This window comes from Castor canadensis, chromosome 16 (genome assembly GCF_047511655.1).
Source record: "Castor canadensis chromosome 16, mCasCan1.hap1v2, whole genome shotgun sequence".
NCBI classification, from domain to species: Eukaryota; Metazoa; Chordata; class Mammalia; order Rodentia; family Castoridae; genus Castor; species Castor canadensis.
The window spans coordinates 15,535,771-15,563,496 of record NC_133401.1 but is presented as its reverse complement, the minus strand read 5'-3'; the positions used below and the strand labels follow the sequence as shown (position 1 = coordinate 15,563,496).

The 27,726-nt window shown below is 43.3% G+C and overlaps 1 protein-coding gene across 14 annotated transcripts; it reads left to right on the top strand.

Annotated features, from left to right (window-relative positions):
- The first annotated feature begins 9,296 nt into the window (after positions 1-9,296).
- On the top strand, positions 9,297-23,558 carry LOC109692412 (uncharacterized). Of its 14 annotated transcripts, XM_074057517.1 has the most exons (5): positions 9,297-10,694; positions 13,005-13,052; positions 13,548-14,584; positions 14,956-15,082; positions 18,734-23,558. In XM_074057517.1, the coding sequence occupies exons 4-5, from the start codon at positions 15,049-15,051 to the stop codon at positions 21,049-21,051; spliced, it is 2,352 nt and encodes a 783-aa protein (XP_073913618.1). In that variant the 5' UTR covers positions 9,297-10,694; positions 13,005-13,052; positions 13,548-14,584; positions 14,956-15,048; the 3' UTR covers positions 21,052-23,558. The 14 variants fall into 14 exon arrangements, with proteins under 14 accessions (XP_073913618.1, XP_020028586.2, XP_020028587.2 ...); XM_020172997.2 differs by lacking the exon at positions 13,548-14,584 and having other exon boundaries at positions 9,297-9,661; XM_020172998.2 differs by lacking the exon at positions 13,548-14,584 and having other exon boundaries at positions 9,297-10,019.
- The last annotated feature ends 4,168 nt before the right edge of the window (positions 23,559-27,726 follow it).

The window sequence follows — 27,726 nt, the reverse complement described above, 5'->3', positions numbered from 1 at the left end:
GCCATCAGCTGTACCACCTTGGCCACAAAGGCTGGCCCATTATCTGACACAATAGACACATATATTCCAAACTGAGGGATGATATCCTTTAGTAGACATCTGGCCACCTCCAGGGCCTTTTCAGTTCGTGTGGGGAAGGCTTCAACCCATCCTGAGAAGGTACAGACAAACACTAACAGATATTTGCATCCCCAAGTTTGCAGCATTTCATGAAGTCCATGGTCAAGTTTTCAAGAGGAACTCCACCAATGCTCTGCACCAGGGGAGGTACCTGTGCCCTTGCCGGGGGTTGTTTTTCGGCACATAGGCTACATCATTCACAAATTGCCTTACTTATCATGGAGAGTTTGGGGACATAAAAGTGCTGGGCCAAGGTGGTCTTGAGGGCTGTTTTCCCTGAATGAATTCCTTCATGGAACTGCTTGACAAATGTAGGAGCCAGTGACTCAGATTTGGCAAGGTGGCCATCAGCAAACTTCCACCATCCATCCAGTAGAAAATTTCCCTGCTCAGTCTTAAACCAAGCCTGCTCTTGTGGTGTGTACCATGGGTCCCATTCAGCTAAGGGGCATGGGAACAAGACAGCTGTCAGGACAGTTGGGGCTGGTCCACTCATGAGGGATGCTTGCTTGACCTCTCTGTCAGCTTTCCAGTTTCCCTGAGCAATTGTTCCATGTCCTTTTTTGGTGCCCTCGGCAGTATATAACTACCACCATTTTAGGGGCCCACACAGTGTCTAGCAGTTTGAGGAGTTCCTGTCCATATTTGATACTTTTTCCTCCCAAGCTAATGAGTCCCCTTTCTCTAAATAAGGCTCAATAGACATGAATGGTTATGAAGGCATATTTAGAGTCAGTGTAGGCATTTACCCAAACACCTGAAGTGAAGTGAAGTGCCTGCATGAGAGTGACAAGTTCAGTTTTTTGTGCAGAAAATCCAACTGGTGGCAGGTGGGCTTCAGTGTCTGAGTCCAGAGTCACCACCGCATACCTGGCAAAGCATGTGCCATCCTGGACAAAGCTGCTGCCATCTGTGAAATATTCAATGTCCAGATTGCCAATAGGCTGATCAGTTAGATCTGGCTGGCTCAAGAAAAAACCTCATCCATAACCTCTAAGCAGTCACACTCTGGGAGCCCTGAATCAACAGGCAATAGGGTGGATGGGCTATGATTTTAACAACCTCCAGCCAGATGCATGGGTTTTCACATAGTATCCTCTGGTACTTGACCATCTGAGAGTTGGTCAGCCAATAATTTCCCTTATACTCCATGAGTGTCAGGTTGGAGTAGGGAACTCAGACCGTGAGTTTTTGCCCTAGGAGAAGCTTGTCTGCTTCTGTCACCAGGGCAGTGGTGGCTGCTAGGGCATGCAGACAAGGCAGCCAGCCCTGGGAAATGGCATCAAGTTGTTTTGACAAGTAAGCCACTGGACAATGCCAGGAGCCTAGTAGCTGACTCAGGACCCCAATAGCTATCCCCTTTCACTCATGGGCATATAGGAAAAATGGCTTCATCACATACAGCAGGCCTAGAGCAGGGGCATTTGTGAGTGCCCTCTTGATTTCTTTAAAGGCTTTCTCTTGTTGTCTCCCCCATACTAAAGATTCCCATTCTCCCCGCCTTTGTGGCTTCATAGAGGGGTTTGGTCAAGAGGGAGTAGTTAGGGATCCAGATTTGGGAGAACCTGCAGCTCCCCAAAACTCTGTAATTTGCTGGTGGGTCTTGGGGGCTGGGATGGAATAGACAGCCTGTTTCTTTTCAGGGCCGAGCCTGCATTGTCCCTGTAACAGGTGAAAACTGAGGTATTTGACAGTGTTTTGGCAAATCTGGGCTGTTTTCCTTGTATCCTGCCTCCCATAAAAGAGAAAGGAGAAGGTGCATCCCTCCTATACAGGTCTCCCTAGTTGGTCCAGCCAGCGGGAAGCCATATATGTACTGGAGGAGTGTGGAGCTATGCTGGTTGGCTGAGAAGGCTTTGAGGTCTGATGCCAAAGCAGTTGTGAAAATAGTGGGAGAATTTTTGAAACCTTGTGGCAATTGATTCCAGGTTAGTTGCCCCTTTTCTCCATTATTGGGATTTTCCCATTGGAAGGCAAAAATGGACTGGCTCTGTGGGGCCAGGCAGATGCAGAAGAATGCATCCTTAAGATCTAGGCAGATAAAAATCTTTGCTTCATCTGGGACAAGGCCTAAAAGCATGTATGGATTTGGGACTATGGGATGCAAAGTGACTGTTGCTGAATTTACTGCCCAGAGGTTCTGAACTGTCCTGAAATCCTTGGTCCCATTTCTGAAAAGGTAATAAGGGGGTGTCAGGATGACAGGCAAGGACAGAGGATACCATATTTTAGGAGTCTGTCAAGTGTTTTTGAATTCCGACCTGGGTCACTGTTTTTGGTTGACTGCAGTGGGTCCCAGCTTTAGTTCCACCACTACTGGGGGGCACATTCTGGGCCAGACCTGGAGGATTATCTTCAGCCTACACCTGGAATCTTGAAAGGAAGCTCAGGAATTACAGGAGGCCTTCCTTCAGGGGCATAGAGCCACCATACCTCTTCTTGTGCAATCATGAGGATTACAGCCTTTGCCTCAGGTCCTCTCAACTTGAAGTCTGCTGTGACATCTGAATCAAAAGTTATCTGTGCCCTCAGTTTACATAACAAGTCCCTTCCCATTAGGCCTACAGGGCAATCAGGGAGATAAAGGAATTCATGCCTTACTTCATGACTCCCAAGATTGCATCATCTGGACACTAAGAAGGGGTGGTGGGCCTGGTCCCTTGGAGCTCTGATAATGGTTGTATGTTTTTTGGAAAGAGAGCCCACTGGTTGGGTCACAACTGAATGTTCCGCACCCATGTCTACCATGAGATCAGTGGGATGGCCCCCTATTTTAATTCAGACCATAGGCTCTTGTGGGCCAAGTAGAATGGAGCCCAGTCTGTCTATACCTCCTCATAGACTTCCAGGGCTGCCAGTTCCACCAGGTTTTCCTTCCAAGGACTAGCCTACCTTTGGGCCAGCTGATATTTTCCCTTGACAATTTGGCCTCTCCCTCTGGTCTGGGGGGCCTTCTGGGAGTCCCTGCCCATTGGGCAGATTCATTCTTCCAATGCACTTCCTGATGACAGTAGACACATTGATTCAGTCCTAGTTCCTCCTTAGGGCAGGGGCACCCTGGGGGCTCCAGTCACCATCCACAGTGATTGCTTCTGCCTCTGCCTGGATTAGCATGCTGGGGCCCACCTGACTGTTTGGCAAGGGCTGCTGCAAAGAGGTCCACTTTCCTTTTCATCTTTCTGTCACCCACCCATTTAGCCTCTTGATCTTGACCGACAAAAACTTTTGTGGCAACCTCCAGAAGCTGACTGGCATTCATTAGAGAAAATCCCTTCAGTTTTTGTATTTTTCATTTTATGTTCTCGTGGGCCTGGCCAACAAATATCATCCACTGTTTTTCAGTGGCTCCTAGGTCAAAGGGGGTGTAAAATGGATGGCCTCACATATATGCTCATAAAACTGGCTGGGACTCTCATCTGGCCCTTGGAGGACCTCTGATGTTTTGTTCAAGCTCATGGCCTTTTCCCCTCCTTCCTTCATGCCTCCCAATAGTACCTCCTGATATCATTCAAGTCACTGGTAATCTTGGTCATCATTGGGTTCCTGATGGGGGTCTTCCTCAGGAAATGGGCCTGAGCACATGCTTGGGCATTTAGAGTGCCTTCAGGGGCATGATCTTCTAACCACTTTAGAGCTGCCAACGTTATATGGCATCGTTCTTCAGTATTGAATAGAGCCAGAAGGAGCTGTTGGCAGTCTGTCCAGGTGGGTTTATGAGTCTGGATGATAGACCGCATCAAATCAATCAGAGCCTGAGGTTTTTCTGTGAAGGAAGGGTTATGCTGTTTCCAGTTTAGGAGGTCTGTGGTGGTAAAGGGCTGGTAGACAAATATCCATCCTCCTTGTATTTGACCATCTTGGTCATAAAACACTGGGCCTTGGGCCTCCCTCAGGGGCATCTACAGAGTGGTGGGGGCCTGAGGAGAGGAGGGGTCCTCACAGAGGCTGGCTAGATGCCCCTGACTGAATGGGGGATGTGGGGTCCACTGGTGGATTCAGAGTGAGTATGGGATCCATAGGACTCAGGGAGGTCAGGGGAGTTGAGGCCCCAAAGGCTTCCAGGGCAGATTTTACAGGTGTGACTGTCCCTCAAGCTTCCCATCCAGTGCTGCAAGTGAGGATGTGGAACTAGGTGCTGGTGGCAGAGGTGGAAAAAGTGGCACAAGGGTTCCCTTGGCCAGTATAGGCTCCTTTGTTTTCTCTGTACACTTGGAAGTTGCAGCTACCCTAGCTACCATAATCCTACATAAGGCCTCATCTAGACAAGGCCTTAGCCTGTGAGCCAACTGAGGACAGCATCCTGCCAGCAGTCAATATAGGGAAACTGATCTGGGTGCCCAGCCTTCCCTACAATTATCCTATAAACTTCATTAACCACAGTTTTATCTAGTGACCCTTCTGGAGGCCACCCTACACCAAAAGCAGACCAATTTTCTTCACAAAGGGCCTTAAGCTTGTTAGGAGTTAACTCCATAGCCTCCATTAAATCCCTTTTTAAAGTTTTTAAACATACATTCCAAGGAGTGTTGTTTTCTGATTCCCACCCATTTCCTCCCATTACCAGACATCAAGACAGACACGGAGGGTAGTAGTTTTGGAGGAGAGGTAAAGGGGAGCCCTCTTCTCTGACACACAGGGGAGAACAATATGAACCCCTTATTGTGACCTGGATGTGGTTGCCTGGCCAGGAACTGCACCCTACACAGGGTCCTCATTTCCTTTGTCCATCTCTGGCCACTCCCCTCACAGGGATTTAGGCATCTCTTGGCCATGGTGATTCTGATAAACCCCAGACCAGAAGCCCTGTTAGGGCTCACACTAGACCATGTGAGTTTGCCATAGATCCGCAGACTGGGATTCTGCACTCACTTCAAAGCCAAGCTATATCTCATTCACACATGTTCACACACAGGCATCCAATGTCTCCACCTGCACCCAGTCCCTAGGAGTCACAGTTTTGTCTGGGAGGTTATTGAGCTCCCATTCTGCCACTTAGGGGCAGGCCTAATATTTGACCCCAGGTTCTTAACATTCTAACAGGTGGTGCTCCCCTTGCTGGTTCCTGTGCCTCACTGGGTTCTGTTGTGCATTCAAGGCCCTCACCCTGACTCATTGGACAGATGAGTCACTCCTCCAGATCAAACTGTCCATTGGTGCCTGGTCGGATGATTTCTCCTGGCAGTGCAAGGTATGTACCCTGGTGACAAGGGAGGTGAAAAACCATCTTCTCCACAATCCTGGATATGAGTCCCCAGAGATGTTGCAGGGATCTGGAACAGAGACAATGGACACTGAGGCAATTCAACAGGAAGTAACATTTTATTGTGCCAGCACAGAGTCAGTGGACTCGAGTCCAAAGGCTGAGCCCCAAGAGTAAAGGAGACCTTACCTCATATACCCTTGCAAGCAGATTACAGAAGCAAAAAGCAAAGTTTAACCTATACATCATTGCATGCAACTCTATTGGCTACTTCACCCCCCCAGTGCTATGTGACCTTTTCCACATTTAGATTTCTTAAGTTCTAGCTCTCTGCTATGCCATCCCTTCCCCATTAATATATTATCAGAACACAGACTTGCCTGCTATCTTTTCTGCCCCTCCTCCCTCCTACAAGTTGAGTGACTGAATCTGAACACAAAGTTAGTCTACCATAAAGTTACAAAGCCAGGACTTTGTGAATCTGTTGTAGAAGACAAAATAAGTGCATTTGTCACAATGAGCCGGAAAGTAAAAGGGATCATCAGACTCAGTTAACCTCCACTCATTGATCATGGCATACCTATGAGTAAAATAGGTAAGAAACCCATGGACTTTTTACTTGATTTGAACAAGTAGGAAATCTAGGTCTAGTCAATCAACATGAGAGTTGTAGACTTTTGGCCAGTTTTGTAATGTGATAGAGTTTCCATCTCCAGAGTTCTTTGAATGAAGGACTGGCCAGGTCCTCTTGAGGAAGTGCTCCCCAAAGTGAATAACACTAGGATCAGTCATTCTAGCTTTTCCCAAAGTGACCTGTAGTCAAGTTTATGTTGAGTATATATTAGGTAAATAGAAACATCCAGAGGAATTACTGGAAACTACAGCTGAATTGACAATACTTCCCAGAGCCCAGCAGGTCATTGTGGTCTACCAGTTAGTATAAGGGTTTGTAGAGGGCACATATGGGTGCTTTTGCTTGAGTCATATGCAGAGGTCTGAATGGGTCCTTGAACCATGGTTAGTCCCCAAATTCCAGAATGCAGAATTGCAATAGAAATACTTAACCATGATCAATGGCTATTTTGGTAAGAATACACAAGTGAACGCTGTAACTGCTTTGTATGTACCAAAACCATTAAGCCAAAGCAAATCCACATTCATAGGGGAGTCACAGAGGTTAGTGCCACTAGGAGCAATGATTTGTATCACAACCCCAATCATACACTCATTTGCTTGTGCAAAAGATAAAGTGAATCTCGGAGAACGACATGGGATTATTTTAAGCTTAAGTAGGAGTTGGCTTTGGGTGGAGCTCCAGAGGTGGTGGGATTTTTTGGCTTGGGGGTTTTGTTGGATTTTTTGTTTATTTGTTTGAGACAGTGTCTCATTATGTAGTCCAGGATGGCCTTGAACTTGTGATCCTCTTGGCTCTATCTCCAAACTGCTGGGATTACATGCCCTGCTTAGATGTGTGGTTTTTTTTTTTTTTGGAATAAATCAACATGTCTGCTGGCACCTGGCACATGGCCACTAAGTTATCTCTTTATCAACTAGATTTTTAAGTGATGTTTCGTTAAAATGCAGTTGTGGGCCAGAGGTATGGCACAAATGGTAGAGTGGGGCCTAGCAAAGATGAGGCCCTGAGTTTAATCCCTAGTACCACAAAAAATATATCCACTACCACTCTGTATATATTGGCTGAGTGCTTTTGTGCTAAAATGGCAAGAATTGAGTAGTTAACTACGGAGAGTGAGTATTCTGTGAAGCCTAAAATATTTGCTATCTAGCTCTTTCCATAATAATTTTCGGATACCTGTTCTGGCCTGCAGAAATCTTAATTGCCTTTCCATTTCACAAGATAAGATCTGCTTTCCCTACTCCACCATTTCTGCAAAAACACCATATGTGGACCTTACAGAATGCTTTACTCTCTGCTGTGGTCATCTACCCAGAATTGCTGTGAACAAATCAGTCCTTTTACAAAAAAATGAATTGTGGTGGATGAGTTCCTGTTCACATCACTAATCTTCCCATGTTTCCTGATGCCACTTCCATTTCAGTAGCTGGATGTGCCTGGGTTCTCAGCATTTCTACATTTGTCATACCACTATTTGTACAGGTCCAATCTCTGTTTTAAAATTCCCTTATCCCCCAAATCATAGCAATTTGGCTTTTCTGATTGAGCTCTGACTGATAACGAAACCATTTCTGCTTCTTTTCAGTCCCTACCATGCTCTCTTAAGTGTAATAATTTTCCTAACTTATAGCATTATTGGCTACTTTTCCTTTTGTTCATCTCTATGTAAATGGTATCCCAGAGTATGTATTCTTGGGGTATTGTTTGTTTTTGCCAACAATATGTTTGTGGAGTTCAACCATGTTGTTGTTTACAGCAACATTTTAGTTATTTTCTTACTTTAAAGTAGTAGTAGGCAAACTACATCTCATGCACCAAATCTTTATATGTTTGGTGTGTGTGTATATTTATTTCTGCTTACTGGATATAGAATTCTAGGCTGGAGGAGTGGCTCGAGTGGTAGAGCACCTGCCTAGCAAGTGTGAGGCCTTGAGTGTGCTGCCAAAAAATGCCTGTTCCCTAGATACAGAATTCCTATGTTATGGAGGACCAATATATTTAGTTGTTTGGCACTACTGGAGTTGAACTCAGGGCCTTGCACTTGCTAGGCAGGTGTTCTATCCCTTAATCCACTCCACTAGCCCCATGTATATAATTTTCACAGATAGTATGAAACATTTCCCAAGGAATTTTACCAATGTAAACTCTCACAAGCAAAGTAAGAGAGTTCAATTTTCTGCTACCTCTGTCAGCACTTTGGTACTGTAAGTTTTTATTTTTAGATTAATCAAAGTGTTTAAAAAGAATCATTCTAATTCTTTGTAAAAGCAGACAATAGAATGGTAGTTACTAGTTGTTAGGGAAATTGGGAAGATGTTAGTCAAAGGATACAACATTTTAAGTAGCTATTCTGAGCCAGACACCAGTGGCTCACATCTGTTATTGTAGCTGCTCAGGAGGCAGAGATTAGAAAGATCTCCATTCAAAGCCGGCCCAGGCATATAGTTTGTGAGATCCTATCTTGAAAATACCCACACAAAAAGGGCTGATGGGGTAGCTCAAACAGTAGAGTACCTGCTTAGTAAAGCGTGAAGCCCTGAGTTCAAATCCCACAAAAAGTAGGCATTCTGGCATGTAGCTAATGGTGTCTCATTGAGGGTTCAATTTGTACCAATGTGATGATTAATGAGAAAATTGAGAATTTATTTGAGGCTTGTTTTACATTTCTTTATCTTCTTTTGCAGGGCTTGTTAACATGAGTTATGCATTTTATATTCAGTTGGTAGTTTATTCGTGGATTTATGGGATTTATTTATTTTGGTGGGACTGGGGTTTGAACTCAGGGCTTTATCCTTGCAAAGCAGGCACTCTACTGCTTGAGCCACATCTCTGGTTCATTTTGTGCTGCTTATTTTGGAGATTGGGGGTCTGGTGAACTATTTTCCCAGGCTGGCCTCAACCCTTCATCCTCCTGATCTCAGCCTCTCAGCTAGGATTACAGGCGTGAGTCACCGGTGACTGGCTGTAGCATTTATTTATATTCTGCTTACCAAGCTTTCAGTGTATGTGTGTATTGTGGTTATCTTCCCAGCATTCTCACTTTCTTTATGGTGGACTGGATGAGCAACCATCCTTACCTGTAAACTTGTCACACTTCTTCTTTTAGTTACCACTTTTAGAAATCTTTGCATTAAACAAGGTCATGAAGATATTGTAGAAGTTTTTAAATATTTTACTTTGAATATTCACGTTCCAGGCGGTAGAGTGGCGGTTTCCCGCGCCCTAGCATTCTGAGACTTGCAGTCCAGAGCACTGCGGTTACAGTTACGTCGCACTGTCAACGGTTTCCTCCCGCGGAACTCTGGGAAGTGTAGTTCAGGACCTCCTGTTAGTCACAGGCAGTTCCGGCTCAGGGGCACAATGCTGGGCCTTTCTGGGAAACGCAGTCCGGAAGCTCCTGGTAGTCACAGGCACTTCCGCCCTTGGAGGCGGGCGAAGTATCCCTGTTTTACTGGCTTCAGTGATGAACTCCGCTTCCCAGGCACCTTACGTATTTCTCCAAAATGCGTTTGGGACCACCAGTTGGCACTCCTTCCTTTGGGGTGAAAAGGAAGGAGGGGCTGAGAGCGGAGGTTTGAGGCGTGAGCGCCGTTTTGCGTCCCCCAGGGCGGAGCTTCTTTGGGTTGGCGCGGAGCCAGTCTCCCATGCTGCGGCTGCTCCACCCGCGAGCCTGCCTGTCACTTCATGCCGCGTCACCTGGGGCGGTGAGTGACTGCGTTTGCTGATTTGGAAACGGGAGCTGCAAGTTCTTCCTTTCTAACACAGTATTTGAGAAAAAGTCATCTACTAACACACTGTTTCAGCCTGCCTGGCTCATAGGACTGTGTTTTCCACGCTCCTGTAATGTCTCCCAGGACGCAGTGGGGGTGTCCCCACCCCATGAGCTTTGCGTCTAGCTGGAACTGCGATTTGTCAGCTCTAGAGACACAGTCCTGCTGTCTCCCCGCCGTCCTTCCTTCCTTCCTTCCTCCCCCAGCCCTGACCGCACGCGACAGGAGACAGCAGAGTCCCACGTGAGCAAGGCTTGTCACTTCCACAGAGGTGACCACGCGCACGGCGGAGGTGAGGTCACGTCCTCTGACACCGGACGGATCATAGGAGCATCGGTTCCCTTCTGAAGGTTTTATACGGATGACTTTTCCTACCCTAAAGACGAGGCGATTGAGGCGCGGGTCATAAACTGTCGCACGCACAGCTAGTGGGTAGCAGGGCTGGCCCTGGACCCGGGTCAGCCTGAGTCCAGACCTGCGTTCATAATCTAAGGGTCTGTTCTTTCCGAGCCAGAGGAAACTGGCTGGTTCCATGTGAAGCAGGTTGTTTAGAGCTGGAGAGTAAGGTTTGGGCTGTTGAATGAGGATTTTAAAATAGTTTATGTCTCACATATTTCGTTTTGTTTACTTCAAATAATTTTATATTACAGATGTAACATGTAATTGTGGAAATTCCAGAAAATACGGAAATTTCAAGAAATAAACGTGTCGCCCATAACTTTAGGATAGAAATATACCAATTATTAACATTTTGCTGCCTTTTTTGGTCAAGTTATTCTTGTGTGTATTTCAGTTATAGTGGAAGCTGTTTTGTTTTGGAATGATAGTTCCCTGCCAGGGCTTCTGAAACTCTGGTTCCCAAACCACCCTCACCTGGAGGGGATGCCTGTAAGCTCCACCAAAGACCTTCTAATTTGGAATTTCTGCAGATAAGACCCAGGACTCTGCATTCCTACAAGTTCCCCAGGTGATTCCTGTGAAGGTGAAAGTTTGAGATGCTCAGGCAATGCAGACCCTGTGAGATGGCACAGAATACACTGACATGGCTGCCTTGGATCCCACTCAGTCCAAATATTTCAACCCTCCCCAATGTGTGCATTTTGCTCTGTTGGTGGCCATCAGTCAAATAACCCCAGGCACGTAGTGGGAAAGTGGAAGAAACTTAAATGTGAACTGTGGATTAGATAGCAGTGTGCAGCTGAGGACAGGTGAGTTTCTTTAGCTGACTACTGCAAGAATCCCGCTCTCCACAGGGAGTCGAGCATGGGTGTGTCGGCACAAGGCGGTTAGGGTGAGCTTGTCACAGGGTTTTGGCATGGGTTGGCTGAGTTGGGGAGAGGTTTAGGCAGGGAAGGTTTGTTGTGGATTGGATGCTGTCAAAGGCAGAAGCAGTTTGCTGACTGAGTAGTGTAATGAATTTTACCTAGGTAGGAGAAACAGTGAGATTGGAGTTGTTGCAGGTAACGAAGAGGTTACTCCTCTTAGCCAGGAGACAGTTATTTGGTTATTCACACATATTTTGATCACATGGGAAGTTTCTCTGGATTACAGACTCTTCCTTTTTCTTGGTCACCGAGTGGCCTTGCCTCATTCTTGTTAGTCAGCTGAAAACACCAAGTCTGGCTCTTGCTCCTGATGGCTGTGAGAGCTATCTTCACAGCTTTGTCATCTATATGTATAATGTCATTATGTCATATGCAATAACTACCTTGTGAGTGTATGATACATATGGGATTATGCCCTACATACATGCTTTTTTGCTGAAGCATATGAGAGCAAACTAGAGACAGTGATAAAATGAAATCAATTACATTGACATTATGCTGTTATCTAATCCACAGACTAGGATTAAGTTTGTTCAGTTTTCCCAGTGAGATCTTGGAGAGCAATCCCCTCCCACCCCAGATCAGAGGACAGTTTGATTCTATGCACTGTGCTTAGCTTTTTTTTCGTTAGTCACTTTAATGTAGAATGGTTCTTCAGACTTTCTTTTGCTCCTGGGCTCTTATTTTGTGAAGTCTTTGCAAATCATTTGGTGGAATGTCCCTTTTTATGGCTTATTTGACATGTGTTTATAATTGTGTTCAGCCCGGGCATTATCAGGAGAGAGTCCATAGAAGTGATATTGAACACCTTCTCCATGCATCATGTGACAGTCAGATGTCCTGTGGGTTTGCCCGAAGTGGTCTCCACTTTGTTTTTTTGTAAAGGTATCCACCAGGTTATCCTTTTCTTTGTGCGGTCAATTCTTTGAGATTGTATCTTACTCCTCAGCACACTTTCGCTGGTTTCTTGCTATCTGTTGGTGATTTTCTACTGATCTTTCATTGCACACATGTTGGCTTATGCATTCTACCACAGCAGGAGCTTTGTCTTTTTACCTGTTTATTTATTTCTAACATTGTGGACTCAGATTCCTATCTTTTTCATTTACATTAGGTGAAGATTGTCCCACTATTTCTTATTGCACATCTTATGTTGTATTAATTTTTTCCCTCCATGCATATGTGCCCAGATAGCACTTCCCACTTAAAAAGAAGAATCAAGGCTAGGAGTGCAGCTCAGTGGTAAAGCATGAGTTTAGAATGCGTGAAGCCCTGGGTTCAAACCCCAGAACCAGAAAAATAGATAAGATAGATGGACTGGCAGACAGAGACAAATATTGTTATGGTAGCAAATTATTAAAAAGATAGCAAGAGTTTTTTCAGGACTTGTAGGAAAGTTACATGAAATAGCCACTACCTATGAGCTCCATACACCTTAGAATAGTTTGCTGGTAGAATTCACGTTTTTAAGGATAATTTCAAACTAGATTATCACCTATTTCCTGCCTTTGCTAAGAAAGAGACTCTCACATTGTTCTACTTTGCAAGAATCATGCTAGGTTGATCTGTGGGAGGGGTTCCACTTGCAGATGACAGAGCTGCAGCAAAGAGAAGTTAAAGTCTCCCCAAGGTGACACCCAGTGAGTGGCTGTGTACATTAGTGGTAGAGCTCCTCTTGCTTCTGTTATGACACTCTGTCCCATGCCTAGCGTACAGTCACTGTTGTGGAAGTTCAGGTGCCCTGGTGACAGGGCCACTGTGTGCTTGGGCGTGTTGTTGTGTGCACCGCTGCTGAGAGGAATGAAGGGATAATGGTGTCCTTGTCATGTTCTGCTTGTAAGCCACAAGAAACAAGCACCTTCTCTAATTCACAAGGAGCAGCCACGTGGATTAGTGCCAGTACTTGCTCAGGTTCCATTGATGGCTCTCTTTTCCTCATTCTGTCTTTATAGGACTCTGGGCTTTCCCAGAAGGAAGAATTAAAGATGAGCATTTTCAAGGTAAGTAGAGCTTGTTTTTTTCACTAGTAAAAATGCACTTTATGTTGGGTACTGATGGCTCACGTTTGTGACATGGGAGGCTGAGATCGTGAGGATCACAGTTTGAGGCCAACCCCTGCAAAAAACTTCCAGAGATCCCCATTTCAGCAGAACAAAAGCACCTGTCATCCCAGCTATAGCAAAAGCCTGAAATAAGAAAATTGTGGTTCAGACAGACCTGGGCAAAAAAAAAAGATCCTGTCTCTAAAATAACCAGTGCAGAAATGGGTGGTGGCGTGGCTCAAGTGGTAGAGCACCTGCCTTGCAAGCCCTGACTTCAAACCCCAGTCCCACACATATCCAAAAAAAGCCACATCAATAGTTAGAGATTAGAAGTTTTCTTTTTCAAGAGAGCCACTCTTTTTCAAGAGTGGTATGGGGGATTGAACTCAGTGCCTGAGCTGGCTAGGCAAGCGCTCTGCCATTTGAATATGTCCCCAGTCCTTTTGCTTTTAGTTTGTTTTTCAGACAAGGTCTCATGCTAACTGCCTTGGTGGCTTTGGCCTGCACTCCTCCCACCTCTGCCTCCCGAATACCTGGGATCACAGGTGTGTGCCCAGCCCTTTTATTTGTTTTTTTTGAAAGAAGGTCTCACTGTGCATTCCAGGCTGACCTCAAACTCGAGCTCCTCTAGCCTCTGGCTCCCAACTGCTGGTATTACAGGCATTTACCACCATACCTCGTTCTAAATACAATTTTAGAACTTAATTTAGTTTTTATGGGGTTGATTGTTGCCTACAGCCTTATGCATACAAGGTAAATACTGTACCATTGAGCTCACCACCAAACCCTAAGTAAAAGTTTAATTTGTGGTGTTTTCGTTTAATGTTATATAACATTTATTTTAAAGTATTCTCTCTCTATAGACAGGCAGTTTGGGGCTTTTACTGGTTTAAGGACACGACAGAGTCAGTTTTCCTGCATTTAACATTTTCCTGAAAACAACCATTTTGAGAAATATTACCTTTTAAAAACTCTTAACATAGTAGATATCCAAAATTGAAAAGGTCTGATTTATATGTGGCTCCTTGGATGTTTTGCTAAAATGTTGAAATGTGGCCCAATGCTTCAGATTTCCTGCTTCCCATAGGAGAAATTTCGTTAGCCATTTTCCTACAACAGGAGCCTGGGTCATACCCCTGTGTGTATTTTACTTCCTGATTCATTGTTTCCTTTTCATATTTTTTAAAATCAAAGTACTGCGTGACCTGAGTGTAAAGTCTCTTGATTCTAAAGGACTTGCCAGGCACTTGGCCTTCCTCACTGCACTCGTGCCTCTGAGCAGCTGTGTGAGGAGGTCTTTGGCTCATCTTCACGTCAGACCGAAAGAGAAGTGGTTGTGGGAAATGAGGAACCCGCTGAAGTTCGTGTGGAAAAATTGAAGATCACTCTAGTGAAAGACAGACAGGAAGAACCAGAAGGAGGCTGTCATTCAGAGGGTTGCCAGGTCCTATTGCTACTACACACCTGGCTCCTGCCTCAGTGGAAGGCTGGTACTGTCAAACATTGGTGGAGCTGAATTGGTACACAATTTGGGGGAAATTGGCAATATTAAAGTGTAAAACCTTTTAAATTTAGGATTCAGCAGTTGGAGTTCTTTGGGAATTAACTTATTACAATGGTCATTGAGTACTTTACCTCACTGACACAAATGTTCAAAAGTTTGTTTTTCGTAGGAGCATTTGGGTAAATCTGAGGGAGAATCAGTGTATAGTGTTGGCGAGCTGGAAGGAAAAGGGCTGGAGGAACTACAAATGACTCAGAATCCCGAGAAACATCCCACGCATCCTACTCACCTTCTCAGTGCTACCTTTCTTCCAGTGGACATTGGCTGTAAGATTGAGGTCACGTGTGTTTGTTGTAGGAAGCAGTGACCTTCAAGGACGTAGCTGTGGCCTTCACTGAGGAGGAGCTGGGGCTGCTGGACTCTGCTCAGAGGAGGCTGTACCGCGATGTGATGCTGGAGAACTTCAGGAACCTGCTCTCAGTGGGTGAGGATACGTGTCCTATTGAGTGTTATTCTTACTTTGGAAGAATTTTCTTTTTTTTGGTGGTAGTGGGGGTTGACCTCAGGGCATTTCACATCCAAGGTAGGCAACTCTGGCACTTGAGCCGCACTCCCAAGCCCACTGTTGGAAGTTTAAAGCTTTTGGGCTCTCGACTGCTCATTCCTACTGGTTGTAAAAATGGGATGTTTCTGGTCTTTTTTGAGTGGGACATTTCAGGTCTTTTTCATTTGTGTCTTTTAAAAGAACTGTCAATGGACAATATTCTGCTATACCTTTTCTATTCTTTCTCACATTTTTCTACTGTCCCACAAGTGAGTTATAAAAGCAATTTGCTGAATTCTGCAAGCAGTTTTTTTTTTTTTTTTTTTTGCAACTCTGGAGTTTGAACTCAGGACCGTGCGCTTGCTAGGGAGGTGCTCTGCCACTTAGCCATGCTCCCAGCCCTTTTTTCTTTCATCATTTTTCAAATAGGGTCTTGCTTTTATGCCTGGACTGGCCTGGATTTCAGTCCTCATATTTATGCTTCCCAAATAGCTGGGATGATAGGTGCATGCCACGCCCAGCTATTATTAGTTGAGATAGGGGTCTTGCTAACTTTTTGCCCAGGTAGGCCTCAAACCTCCCAATCTCTCCCTTCCAGGTATTACAGATGTGAGGCACCGGGCCAGGCTTCTGCCAGCAATTTCCAACACAATAAAAAGGGATTGAAAATTTCAGTGCTCCTTAGGAAGAATGGTACACATTGTAGCAAAAACAAGCCAATTGTATGAATGGTGTGAGAGCCAGGAATGAGATTTGATGAAACAGACATTAGCTGAAAATAGGTCATTCAGACTTTGTTGTTGCAGTATATATTTGTGTCTGGGTCATGAAATAAATTCTTTTTTTCAATTGGTCATGATTCTTTTTCTTTTTCTTTTTTTAGCAGTATTGGGGCTTGAACTGAGGGCCTCAAGCTTGCTAGACAGGTGCTTTACCACTTGAGCCACTGTGCCAGCCCATGATTTCTTTAAGTTTGAACAACACTGTTTTCATTGTCTTGACTACACAGTTGCAACTCCAATTTCCAGTAAATTTGACTTCAGTAGTTCTTTTTGGATTTGTGATTTTGCATGTTCACAGAGCATCAACTTTGCAAACAAGACATGCTATGTCTTCTATATGTGATATATAGAGAAAGAGAAGAGAAGAGAGGCTTTGGATGATGAAGATAGCAACCCATAGAGAGAGAAATTTAGGTGAATTCTTATAGTTAATCGTTCCTGGGTTTTGCTTTTCATTACCCCTGTTGCCATCGCTCAGTCCAGGTGTCACATGTCTTTCCTGGATTATCACCATAGCCATGTCACTAGTTGTTCTGTTTTTATCCTTTCCCCGACAATCTGTTCTCTACCTGACAGCCAAAGTGACCCTTTTAACCTTGGGTTACCTGATGTTATTCCTCTTCTTAAAGTTTTCTTGTGACTTCTTTTACTTAGAGTAAAAGCACTAAAACTGACTGATAGAGTTCTCTGTAGTCTGCTGTTCATCCCCCTCTGCCTCTCAGACCACAACTCCTATCCTCTTCCTCTTGCTCAGTCTTTTCCAGCCACATTGTCATTCCTTGCAGTTCCTCATTCCTGTCAAGGCTGCTTCTGCCTAAGCTCTGTTCTTTTCTCTTTCTAGAAACCTTGTTCATTTATAATCCTCATGAACCCTCCTTTCAAACTTCATTCAGATGTCTGCTCTGGTTTAATGTCCAAAGAGAGGCCTCCTTTGACTGCTGTACTAAAAATTCAATTCTCCCTTTACTCCCTGGGCCCTGTTTATGTTGTATCTAGGCACTGATCATTATTACTTTATATATATATTTGTTCCCCTGTTTATCACCCGTGCCTCCTCACTGCAGTGTGATGGCCAGGAGTGGAGTAATTTTATCTCTGTTGTTTATTACCATCTCCTCAGTGCTTAGAGTAGCCCTGGTATATGGCAGGGGACCTGTAAATATTGGTTAAATAAATAGGTGAGTTGATGGATATGAAATTACCACGGAGATAGGTAATATGAGGTGAATAAAGCAGTATTTTGAAAAAACACTTTTGTTTCCAAAAAATTTCTTGCCTAATTCTAACTTCACAGTGGTGTGTGTGTGTGTGTGTGTGTGTATGTGTCGTAGGGACACTTCTTAGGGGACCTGTAGTATTGTAGGTGTAGTGGTTGTTGTTGATGTTTGCCAATCTTGATATGAGTGCTTTCTCTCTGACTTTATTTGAGCAGTTGTAGCAGAGCAGGTTCATTTGAGGAGGAAATAAGTTTTGTATGGGTTATTTTTTGTTTTGTTGTTTTGTGGTGCTGGAAATCAAACTGGGGGCTTGTGCATGGTAGGCCAGTGCTATACTGCTGAGGTACATCGCCAGCCCAGGAAATTCGATCTTAGTGGGAATTCTATGTCTACTTCTTAGACATTTGCCCATAGAAAGGAACTAAAATTCTCATTCTTTATCCCTGACACCAGAGAAGTAAAGACCTTAGATAATAGCCAGCTGTGAGTCAGGCTTTTCATTAAAAGATTTGCCCAGCTATACCCTATATGCTTCTTCTAAAGCCCACATCTGCAATAAGAAAGGAATCTTCCATGTTACCTGTATGCACATTTATGTAGTATAGATTTAGGACTTTACAAGGCATTTCACATAACCATGACATTGGTGCTTGTGATGATTCTCTGGTCGTTTCTAACCTATTCTTCTAAACATTTATCACAAGCTATTAATTTTACTTCAAAGTTCACTGTTTATCAATGGAAAGTATTCTTACCAGATGCAAATTTATCTACATCCAAAATTTTCTATGCCTGGCTTTTGAAGAGACAGCTATCTTTCCTTGCTTGTGACTTTTGACTCTTGGTAAAGCAGAAACATCTTAGAGAAACAATGCAAAAGCCTCACAATGATCTAGCGAATTGGCCCTCATGCTATCCTTTGACCCCATGTGATTCTCACCACCTTCAGTTTTTCCTCAGCATTGATTCCCTTGGTGTACTCCTGCTTCTGGTCCAGCTTTTCAACTTCCCAGCAAAATTGCACTTTTCACTTGTTTTTGTATTTCAGACACCTTACTTTAAAAAACTCTTTTGCATCTATGAATTGGCTCAAATTTAAACTTGGATTTGGAGTTACAGAGAATCCCAGAAATCAAACTGGGATTCATCTGTGCATGTATTACTTGAATACCTACAAACTTCCAAGCTCTGCTCTAGGTAGTGGCTATAAAACTGAGCACCATAAAATTTAGTTTTTACCTACTAGCACTGAATTATAGTAGGAAGGACATATCATTTAAAAAAGATTTCTATGGTAATGTTAGTAATTATGTTCTTAAATGGGTTTCATTAGCACTTAGTACTTGGGAGCTCAGTGTTTACTTCTTGTTTTCTGTCAGTATGCAAACCAGAGAACTTAATATGTAGTAGAAACAATGAACTGAAAAGGGGTTGCAGGTGTAGCTCAAGTGGTGGAGTGCCTGCCTTAGCAAGCACAAGACCCTGATCCATCCTGAGTTTCCTTAGTCTCATTCTGAGTCCTAAGTGTGAAATATTCAATGTTTGAACAAAGCTTTCACTGGTCTGTATCTCTGAATTCTTTGTCCTTATAGGAGAGAACAATAAGAGTGATTTAATTACTGTTCAAGACAGAGGATCACATGAAGAGCTTTCCTGCTGGCAGATCTGGCAACAAATTTCAAATGACTTAACCAGGTGTCCAGACTCCATGATAAATAATACTCAGTTCTACCGACAAAGTGATTCCCCCTGCCAAGTTGGAGCAGGATTTCCTATTCAAATTTCTGAGGATGAGAACTGTATACAAAATCACAAAGCAGGTGATCGCAGTGATACTGGAAATCCACAATTTCCTACTTTGAGGACCCAGGATTCTTGGAGGAAATCTTCTCTGACTGAGTCACAGAATTATCAGAATAGATATCAGCAAATTTCCATGAAAAATAAACTGTGTCTGTGTAGACAGGCTATTGACCCCATTAGTTGGACTTCACACCACTGTGATGATTGTGGAGCACACAAAAGTGAAAAGTCTTATAGCCCTGATGATTATGGCAAAGATAGCATAAAGAATAGGATGATTCACACAGGGAAGAAGCTGTCTGAGTGTAAAGAAGCCTTCAGTGATCTTTCTAGCTTTGATCCCCAGCAGCAGTTAGACTCAGGAGAGAAGTCTGTTCCATGTGTGGAGTGTGGGAAAGGCTTCCATTATGACTCAGTTCACCATGTTCATCAAACAGTTCATGTGGGAGAAAAAAATAAGTGTGCTGAGTGTGGTGAGGAATTCAGTCACAGCTCACATCTACATGCCCATCAGAAACTCCACCTTGTTGTGAGACCACACAAATGTGACCAGTGTGGGAAAGACTTCAGTCGAAGATCAGCACTTAACGTTCATTGTAAAGTCCACACAGGAGAGAAACCTTATAATTGTGAGGCATGTGGGAGGGCCTTCAGTCAGGCCTCTCACCTCCAGGACCATCAGAGATTCCACACTGGGGAGAAACCATTCAAATGTGATGCCTGTAGGAAGAGCTTCAGTCGGAATTCACATCTTCAGTCCCATCAGAGAGTTCACACAGGAGAGAAACCATACAAATGTGAGGAGTGTGGAAAGGGCTTCATTTGTAGCTCAAATCTTTACATTCATCAGAGGGTCCACACAGGAGAAAAACCGTATAAGTGTGATGAATGTGGTAAAGGCTTTAGTCGACCTTCAAGTCTTCAGGCCCATCAGGGAGTACACACTGGAGAGAAGTCACACATATGCACTGTGTGTCATAAAGGCTTTACTCTGAGTTCAAATCTTCAAGCCCATCTGAGAGTCCACTCTGGAGAGAAACCATACAAATGTGAGGAGTGTGGGAAGAGCTTTAGGAGGAACTCCCATTACCAAGTTCACATAGTGGTCCACACAGGAGAGAAACCCTATAAATGCGAGTTATGTGGGAAGGGCTTTAGTCAGAGTTCATATCTTCAAATCCATCAGAAGGCCCACAGCAAAGAGAAACCTTATAAATGTGAGGAGTGTGGACAGGGCTTCAATCAGAGTTCACGGCTTCAGATTCACCAGCTGATCCACACTGGTGTGAAACCATACAAATGTGAAGAGTGTGGAAAGGGATTCAGCCGGGGAGCAGATCTTAAGATTCATTGTCGAATCCACACAGGAGAGAAACCCTATAAATGTGAGGAGTGTGGGAAGGGCTTCAGTCAGGCTTCACATCTTCTGGCCCATCAGAGAGTCCACAGTGGAGAAAAGCCATTCAAATGTGAAGAGTGTGGGAAGAGCTTTCGTCGTAGCGCACACCTTCAAGCTCATCAAAAAGTCCACACTGGGGAAAAGCCATACAAATGTGAGGAGTGTGAGACAGGCTTCAGGCATGCCTCAAATCTTTTGGCCCATCAGAGAGTCCACAGTGGAGAAAAGCCATTCAAATGTGAAGAGTGTGGGAAGAGCTTTGGTTGGAGCTCACACCTTCATGCCCACCAAAAAGTCCACACTGTGGAAAAGCCATACAAATGTGAGGAGTGTGGGAAGGGCTTCAAGTGGAGCTTGAATCTTGTCATGCACCAGAGGGTCCACACAGGAGAAAAGCCATATAAGTGTGGGGAATGTGGTAAGTACTTCAGCCAGGCTTCAAATCTTGAGCGTCACCAGAGTGTCCACACTGGAGAGAAGCCGTTCAAATGTGATGTGTGTGGTAAAATCTTCAGTCGGTCTTCACAGCTCCAGTCTCATCAGAGAGTTCACACAGGGGAGAAGCCTTACAAGTGTGAGGTATGTGGTCAGAGCTTCAGTTGGCGATCAAATCTTACAATTCACCACAGAATCCATGTTGTTAATAAATCCTATAGAATTGGTAAGACCATCAGAGAGTCCACCCAGGAAAAAAGTTGTATAAAGTGACTTTTTTTGAAGACTCAAGTGTCATGTGAATTCTTTTCATCATCATGTCTCAGCAGAAAAATAGTTATGTTTTACTAAAGTCTTTCAGCCAGTGCTCCTCATGGTTCAGTGGTTTAGGGTACACAGCAGAGAACTCTTCTCATTGGTATGAGAAGGCTTTCATTAGAGCCTTGTTCTTTCTCAAATGTTACTCAGAGGAGAGACCTTGAGAAGGATGAGTTTCACCAGGGTTTTTGCAGAAGTATCACAGGCATGCTATGGTGTCCACTACAATGATAACTGTAAGGCAGAGGTTTTGTTCACTGCTGACTATATTATCTCAACACGGCCAAGGATCCAAGAGTTGCTTAATATTTGTTTAGTTAATAAGTGGAGAAATGTGTAACATTTAAACTGTTGAGGTCACCTCCAGTATATTATAAATTTATATTCAGAACAGGAAATCTAGGAACTTGAAAAATTGATTCAAGGGAATAAATAGTTGAAATGTAGAAAGCCGCTCAGTGCTGCAGTCTGTAATATTAATTTGGCATTGCCCTGTTATGATTAGCACCTATCTTCTCCCAGGCTTTTTTACCAAGTTGGGTCCAGTCTTCTTGGACTTTGCCTAATTTTCCATTGATTTAATACAGTAGAGAGTTGGTTGTCTTTTGTGACAGTATTGCTGAAAAATGAATTTTGTTAATCTTGCATTAACAGGATACTACCTACTACACTGCTGATTATTTTTCAACACTGTTAAGGCAGAGGTGTATGCGTCAGAAAAGGTTACTAGTGACTAACATTTCATTGTGAATGTTGACTTGATCTTTTTCTTTTTCTCCACATTTTCATCCATGCTTTGACATGATTGCCTTATGAGGGTTTAGCATTGTTTTTTTAGGTAGAGCTTATTTGCAATAGATTGTCAAGATCTTTGCCCCATATTCTTCCTTTCCCTACCCAAGGACAAAAAGTCAGTGGTAGAATTGGAGAAGTTCCATCAAATTCTTTGGCTTGTTGGGGCACAAATGACTCACTTTTTCCTCAAGGTGGGAGTGAATAAAATACTTTTGGAACAGGAGTTAGTATAAATCAGAATAGTGAATGCATTCCTTTTATCTGGAAATCATAGAGTAGAAACGTAGAAGATTCAAATAGGTAAGTAATATATTAATGATGTTGCTGAGAAGTACTTAGTACGAATTTATTTTTTATTTTAACAAAATGCACATGGGGTATAATGTCATGTTTCATTTAGGAATTTAAGATTTTTCATATTCCTGCAATAACATGGATTCATTAAAATGATGGTCAAGTTATGACAATAGAAGAATAACAGTTTAATGTAGTTTAGGGGCTTCACCTGCCTTCAACTCATGTGTACATGTGAGTGAATGGGCATGAAATCATGGGTGACATCTTTCTCACACATATGTAAATCCTGATAAGAGTCTTCAGGAGTTTTCCACATTTAACTTCTGTGTTTAATTTTTTCCAGTGAGCATCCATTTTTACTCCAAAACACTAATTTTTATGTTGAAATAGGTAATAAAACTACCTAAAGTATAATTTGAAAAATTACTAAGACTATATTAATCTCTTGAGATTAAAGGATCATAAGCCATACAAGGCCAAATTTAAGGAATGGAAATGAATTATAAAAAGGAAAAATTGGATAGTTGTTCAAAGAAAGATAATTGGCAAGTATGAATATATGTTTGCATTTGAATATATAATGCATTTTAATCTCCTTGGGCATGAATCCCATGCACCTAGAATTTTAGTATAATTCCAGCAGTAGGGATTAATGCATCCTAGGATTTTGGTGTTGTGCTTTGGGTTGGTTGGTTGGTTGTTTTATTGAGACAGGGTCTTGCTGTGTATCCTAGGCTGGTGTCAAATTCTTGGTCCTCCTGTCTCAGCCTCTGTTGGAATTACATGCGTGCACCACCGTGCTATCAATGCATCCTAGGTCTTGACAAGCCTTGTCACTGGATAAACCAATAGCCCATGACACTGACTTGTCCTTTCAAGGGCTTGGTTTTGTTGGGGGGGTGGTAGTTGAGCAGCCAAGTCTTTCCAGACACTATGGCAAAAAAGAATTGAGCCATGGAAAAAAGGAATAGTGAAAAAAGTTGTTTATAAAGTAACAGAGTGAGGGTAAACCCTGAAGAGAAATAAGTAAGTGGAAACAAGTTTTGGAGGTAAAATTTGATGTGGACGAAGAAAACATACGTATAGGTAGGGAACGGCATGATGCCAGTGGAGTCTAATGATGGGAGCAATGCAGTTACCAAGCAAGATTGGAGACAATTTCTTATACATTTCGATGGTGTTTAAAGCTTATTTGGTTAAAGGACTTTACTCAGCAAAGGATAAAGATCTGTCTTACCTTATCTAGCTATATCTATCTATTATCTGTATGTACACACGCATATATGTATAAACACATATATATACACACATATGGGAAGTTTCCACAATTTCCTGTGGATTCCTGGGTCACACTTTCACATGCTATTTTTACCTCAAATTGTGTTAGATATCAGAAATCCTGGGCCTTTGATGTTTTGTGTGTTCACTGTCAAGCTAGCTAACCAGCTCTCAAGGTAATTTGTAGGTAGGGTTGGCACACTGCATTTAAGAGCTTTATTGAAATATAACAGTGCTACTTTATGTATCTATGGCTGCTTACTTGCTGAAGTGAGTGTTTAGTTATGACAAACATGGCCCACAAAATCTAAAATATTTACATTCTGGCCCTTTGTGTAAACTGTTTGACCTCTGTGTTAAGCCAAAATGATTTGTCTCTCATGATTGAAAAGATCTTAGCACAGGTCTTAGACATTCAATCTAAGGTTTAGTCAGAATTCCAAATAGTTTGCTTTTGATTGTCATGTTTCCCCTTCTGATTGACATTGGCCTTTAGGTTGGTCCCAAAGTGGCAACAGCAACTGGGACTACCTACTTCTTTACAGCCAGTGAAAGAAAACTGCTGTTTCATTTGTAGTATTGGGTTGCTCACTGTTCACTCCTAATGCGCATAGGTTTTGCTCCCATCTACACTCAAGGTTAAATTTCTAGGAGCACGTGTGCACTTGTAGCTTTAGCTACTCAGGAGGCTGAGGTGGAAGGATCACTCACTTGAGCCAGGAATTCAAAATCAGCCTGTGTAACATAATTGAGATCCTGGCTTGAATAAGTTAGTAAAGAAATTAAACTAGCTGTATATCTCACTCCCTTGGCCTTTGTGGCTATTAAGCTTCCACTTCCACTTGCCATTATGGACTCAAGTTTTCTAGTTTTGGCCTTTGAGATATTTTCCTATCTTAATTTTGAGCATGGTTGCCTATAAACATTTTAGGGGATGCTTATATATTAGCATTTTTTTTTCAGAAAAAGGTACCCAACATCAAAGTCAGTGACCGAATGGTAATACTGAATTCACAGATTTGTAGAGCATTTTATTTTATTGTGCTGGACTTGTAGAGTCTTACCAGTAGGCTATCAGGATATCAACAGGAAGGCGTGGAATGCTTAAAAATTAGGATGGGAACATATGAGCAGATTCCAACAAGGCTGAGAACATTGATCTCTAAATTTATCTTTCTTCCTCTAAAGTAGGTCTCCCTTTGATTGAAGAACATATAGTGACCTGCCCTAAGATGGTCTCCTTGCAAGGAATTAGATCCTTAAGTTTTGCCTCCATTTCTCTAATTTTTCTACACCTATAAAAAGACTCAAGTCCTCACAGGCAATGGGGAGAGAAGTCTTAAGGTAAAAAGTATGACCATGAAGATATACCAGCCAATGCAAAGATATTTTATATTGATACCAATAGAAAGCAGAAATACATATTATTTTGGATGTTAAGGTACTGTCAGCAAAATAATGATGGATTAGGTAGGATTTTTTGATAACAGGTGCACTAAATAGTGATCCCATCCTTAGAATGCTAGCTTGAGCTCCAAGGAATGCCCATTACATAGGTATTAGTGCCATTGCTTAGTTTGTTGCAGGAATCTTGAACAGAGACACACGACACTGAGGCAAGTCAGCAGGAAGCAGTTTTATTGTGTTGGCACAGACTCATCAAACTTGAGTCCAAAGACTGAGCACTGAGAACGAAGGGGTCTCACCTTATATACCCTTGCAAGCAGGTTACATAAACAAAAAGCAAAGTTTAACCCATATATGGCTGCATGCAACTGTATTGGCTGCTTTACGCCCCCCCCCGCCCGTGCTATGTGACCATTATGCTTAGAGTCTTTAAGTTTTATCTCCCTGCAATGCCATCCCCTTCCCCCCTTCCACATTATCAGAACAAAGACTTGCCTGCTATCTTTTCTGACTCTCCTCCCTGCTACATTATTCCCTCCTTTGATGCTCAGACCCACCTAGGGTCAAAGAGCATCATCCTGATTTAGAGGTTTATATTTCCATAGCATCATTGTACGAGCAGCCATTTTTCTTTCCATAGTGTCCTCCATAGTAGTCCTGCTTGACTGTAATACTAAGAGAACCAGGCAGGGTAATATTAAACATGATCCCAGGATAAGGCCCATTCCCCTATCAGGGTTTTGAATCTACCTATGGCAGAGAACCATCCTCCAACCAGGTCATTGGGATTCTATCCTTTCCAAGTCTGGATGGGGACACGGCAATTTTCCTCATTCTGTTTGTGATTTCTTCTATGACCTTCCCTTCATCATCAATCTGTAAGCAGCAGTTGCTTAGGTTAAATTTTCCACAAACTTCCCTCCTCAGAAACAAGCAGGTAAGAGGATTTGATAGCTAGCATTGTGATTTTAGTGCTTTGTTTTGCCAGCAAATTGAGAGCTCTTGCGGTTTCATTAGTTATCATTTCGACAACAGCCTGCAGCCTGATGATGCAGTTGAGCATATAAATTGGGGTGCAGTAGCACCAGATCTGTCTTCTGCCCAAGTGGGAGGACTATAGTATGGATGATTTGCTTGGGTGGCCACTCTATCATTCCAATTGCCAATTTGTAAGTCACCCCGCTTTTGTCTATTTAACCTCTCTTCATATATGGGAACTCCCAGATTTTCACCTTGTCTGAGGGGGAGCAAGAAGGATGGCCTGATTGTGCCCAACACGCAAGACTCAAACCAGCTGCTGGGTAGCACCATATAAGCTTGCTTCCCACAGATCCAATATAGTCCCTGGGAACTTGCTAATTTATGTTTGCTGTAAGAGAGCAGAGCAGAGAAGTTGGCCAATGGGTAGGGCTCTGGTTCTGTGTGGTTCGGAGTTCCCCACCATTGAGTGGTGCCATTGTAAAACTGTCCTAAACTAGTTAAATCCCATACCGGGGGAGAGAACCAGCCTTTTGGGCAGGAGATACAGTAATTCCCAATGATAGAAGGTTTTAGGAGCTTTTCCTGTCATTGGGGAATGTGATCTCCTTAAAGAGCACTGGTGGGTCTAGCTCCCTTGCTTCCCATGGCCAGTGGTCTCCCAAGTTGGTTCCTCCACAAACATAGCATGAAGTTACATTCAGTGTGTGGGCAATAGTCTCGCAATGAGAGGAACAAGTTTTTGGTCTTGTCAGATACAGGGAACTCACTCTGCATTTCCTCATAAAAAGAATGAAAGACTTAGTATGAGGAACTCTCATGGGTAACAGTTTCTAATTTGAGGTACATCAGAGACCCGGAGTCAAGGCCCTTTCCAGCTATACTTATACTAATTGTATGTCCCTGTTTCCAATCAGAGGGCTTGAGTACAGTGAAATTTACAAGTTACAAGTGCCAGGGGTACAGTCAGTGGCAGCTGTCCCCTTGTGAAGGAGGGCTGTGTGTTTTGCCCTTTGCCATGTATTGGAGTTGAAACACAACTCTAGTAAGGGCGATAATAAGAACTCACATCATCACACGGCCAAGAGGTGTCCCCCTGGCACATATACTTATCACTTGATGTATAGGCTCTTTCCCAAGCTAGGCCCCCACAGCCACAGCCTGTACCTCCACATCCACCTTGGTCTATGGCTGCACATGCATCAAAGAACATTGACACTGGTTTATCAGGGTTAGACACCTGGGTATGGGTGATGAGGTTCCCAGGGTTGTGGATGCTCCTGATCTTTAACCATTGTTTCCAAGGGTGGTAGGTGGTAGGTGGGGTTGAAGCAGATATGCCGATCACCATGGGAACTCACCAAATAGGTGGTATGGTAGTGAGTGCATGACCTGATGACAGAGCCTGCACAGGAATAGCAAGTATGGAAAATCAAAGTCCTGGTGACAACACTTCTTGCCCAAGTAGTATGCATTCATAAGTCACAGTTTGAGATCTGGGGTTCCTGAGCAAGGGACTGATTAAATTTAACTCAAGGAAAAGATCCATCCCCGGAGGGGGAAGACGATGACTCCTCACCTTCTGCCATGCATAGACTAGTCATCTTCCAGAGTGACTAGAGTAGGGCTGTCATTCCACCGTCTGAGGTTCTCTGTTGTTTCCCAGGAAGGTGGGTCCTGCCAAGGAAGAGCACAGATGTTCTGGAGGCTGATCTTGCATGGCAAAGACAGATCAGGGATGCACTCCCACTGGAAAGAGATTGGCTTTACTTGGCTGTGGTGGATCCAAGGAACAATCTCTGCTACTTTAACTGCAGTAGGGGTAGACAAAATAACAACAAAAGAACCTCTCCAATGAGGCGTTAATGGCTGGAT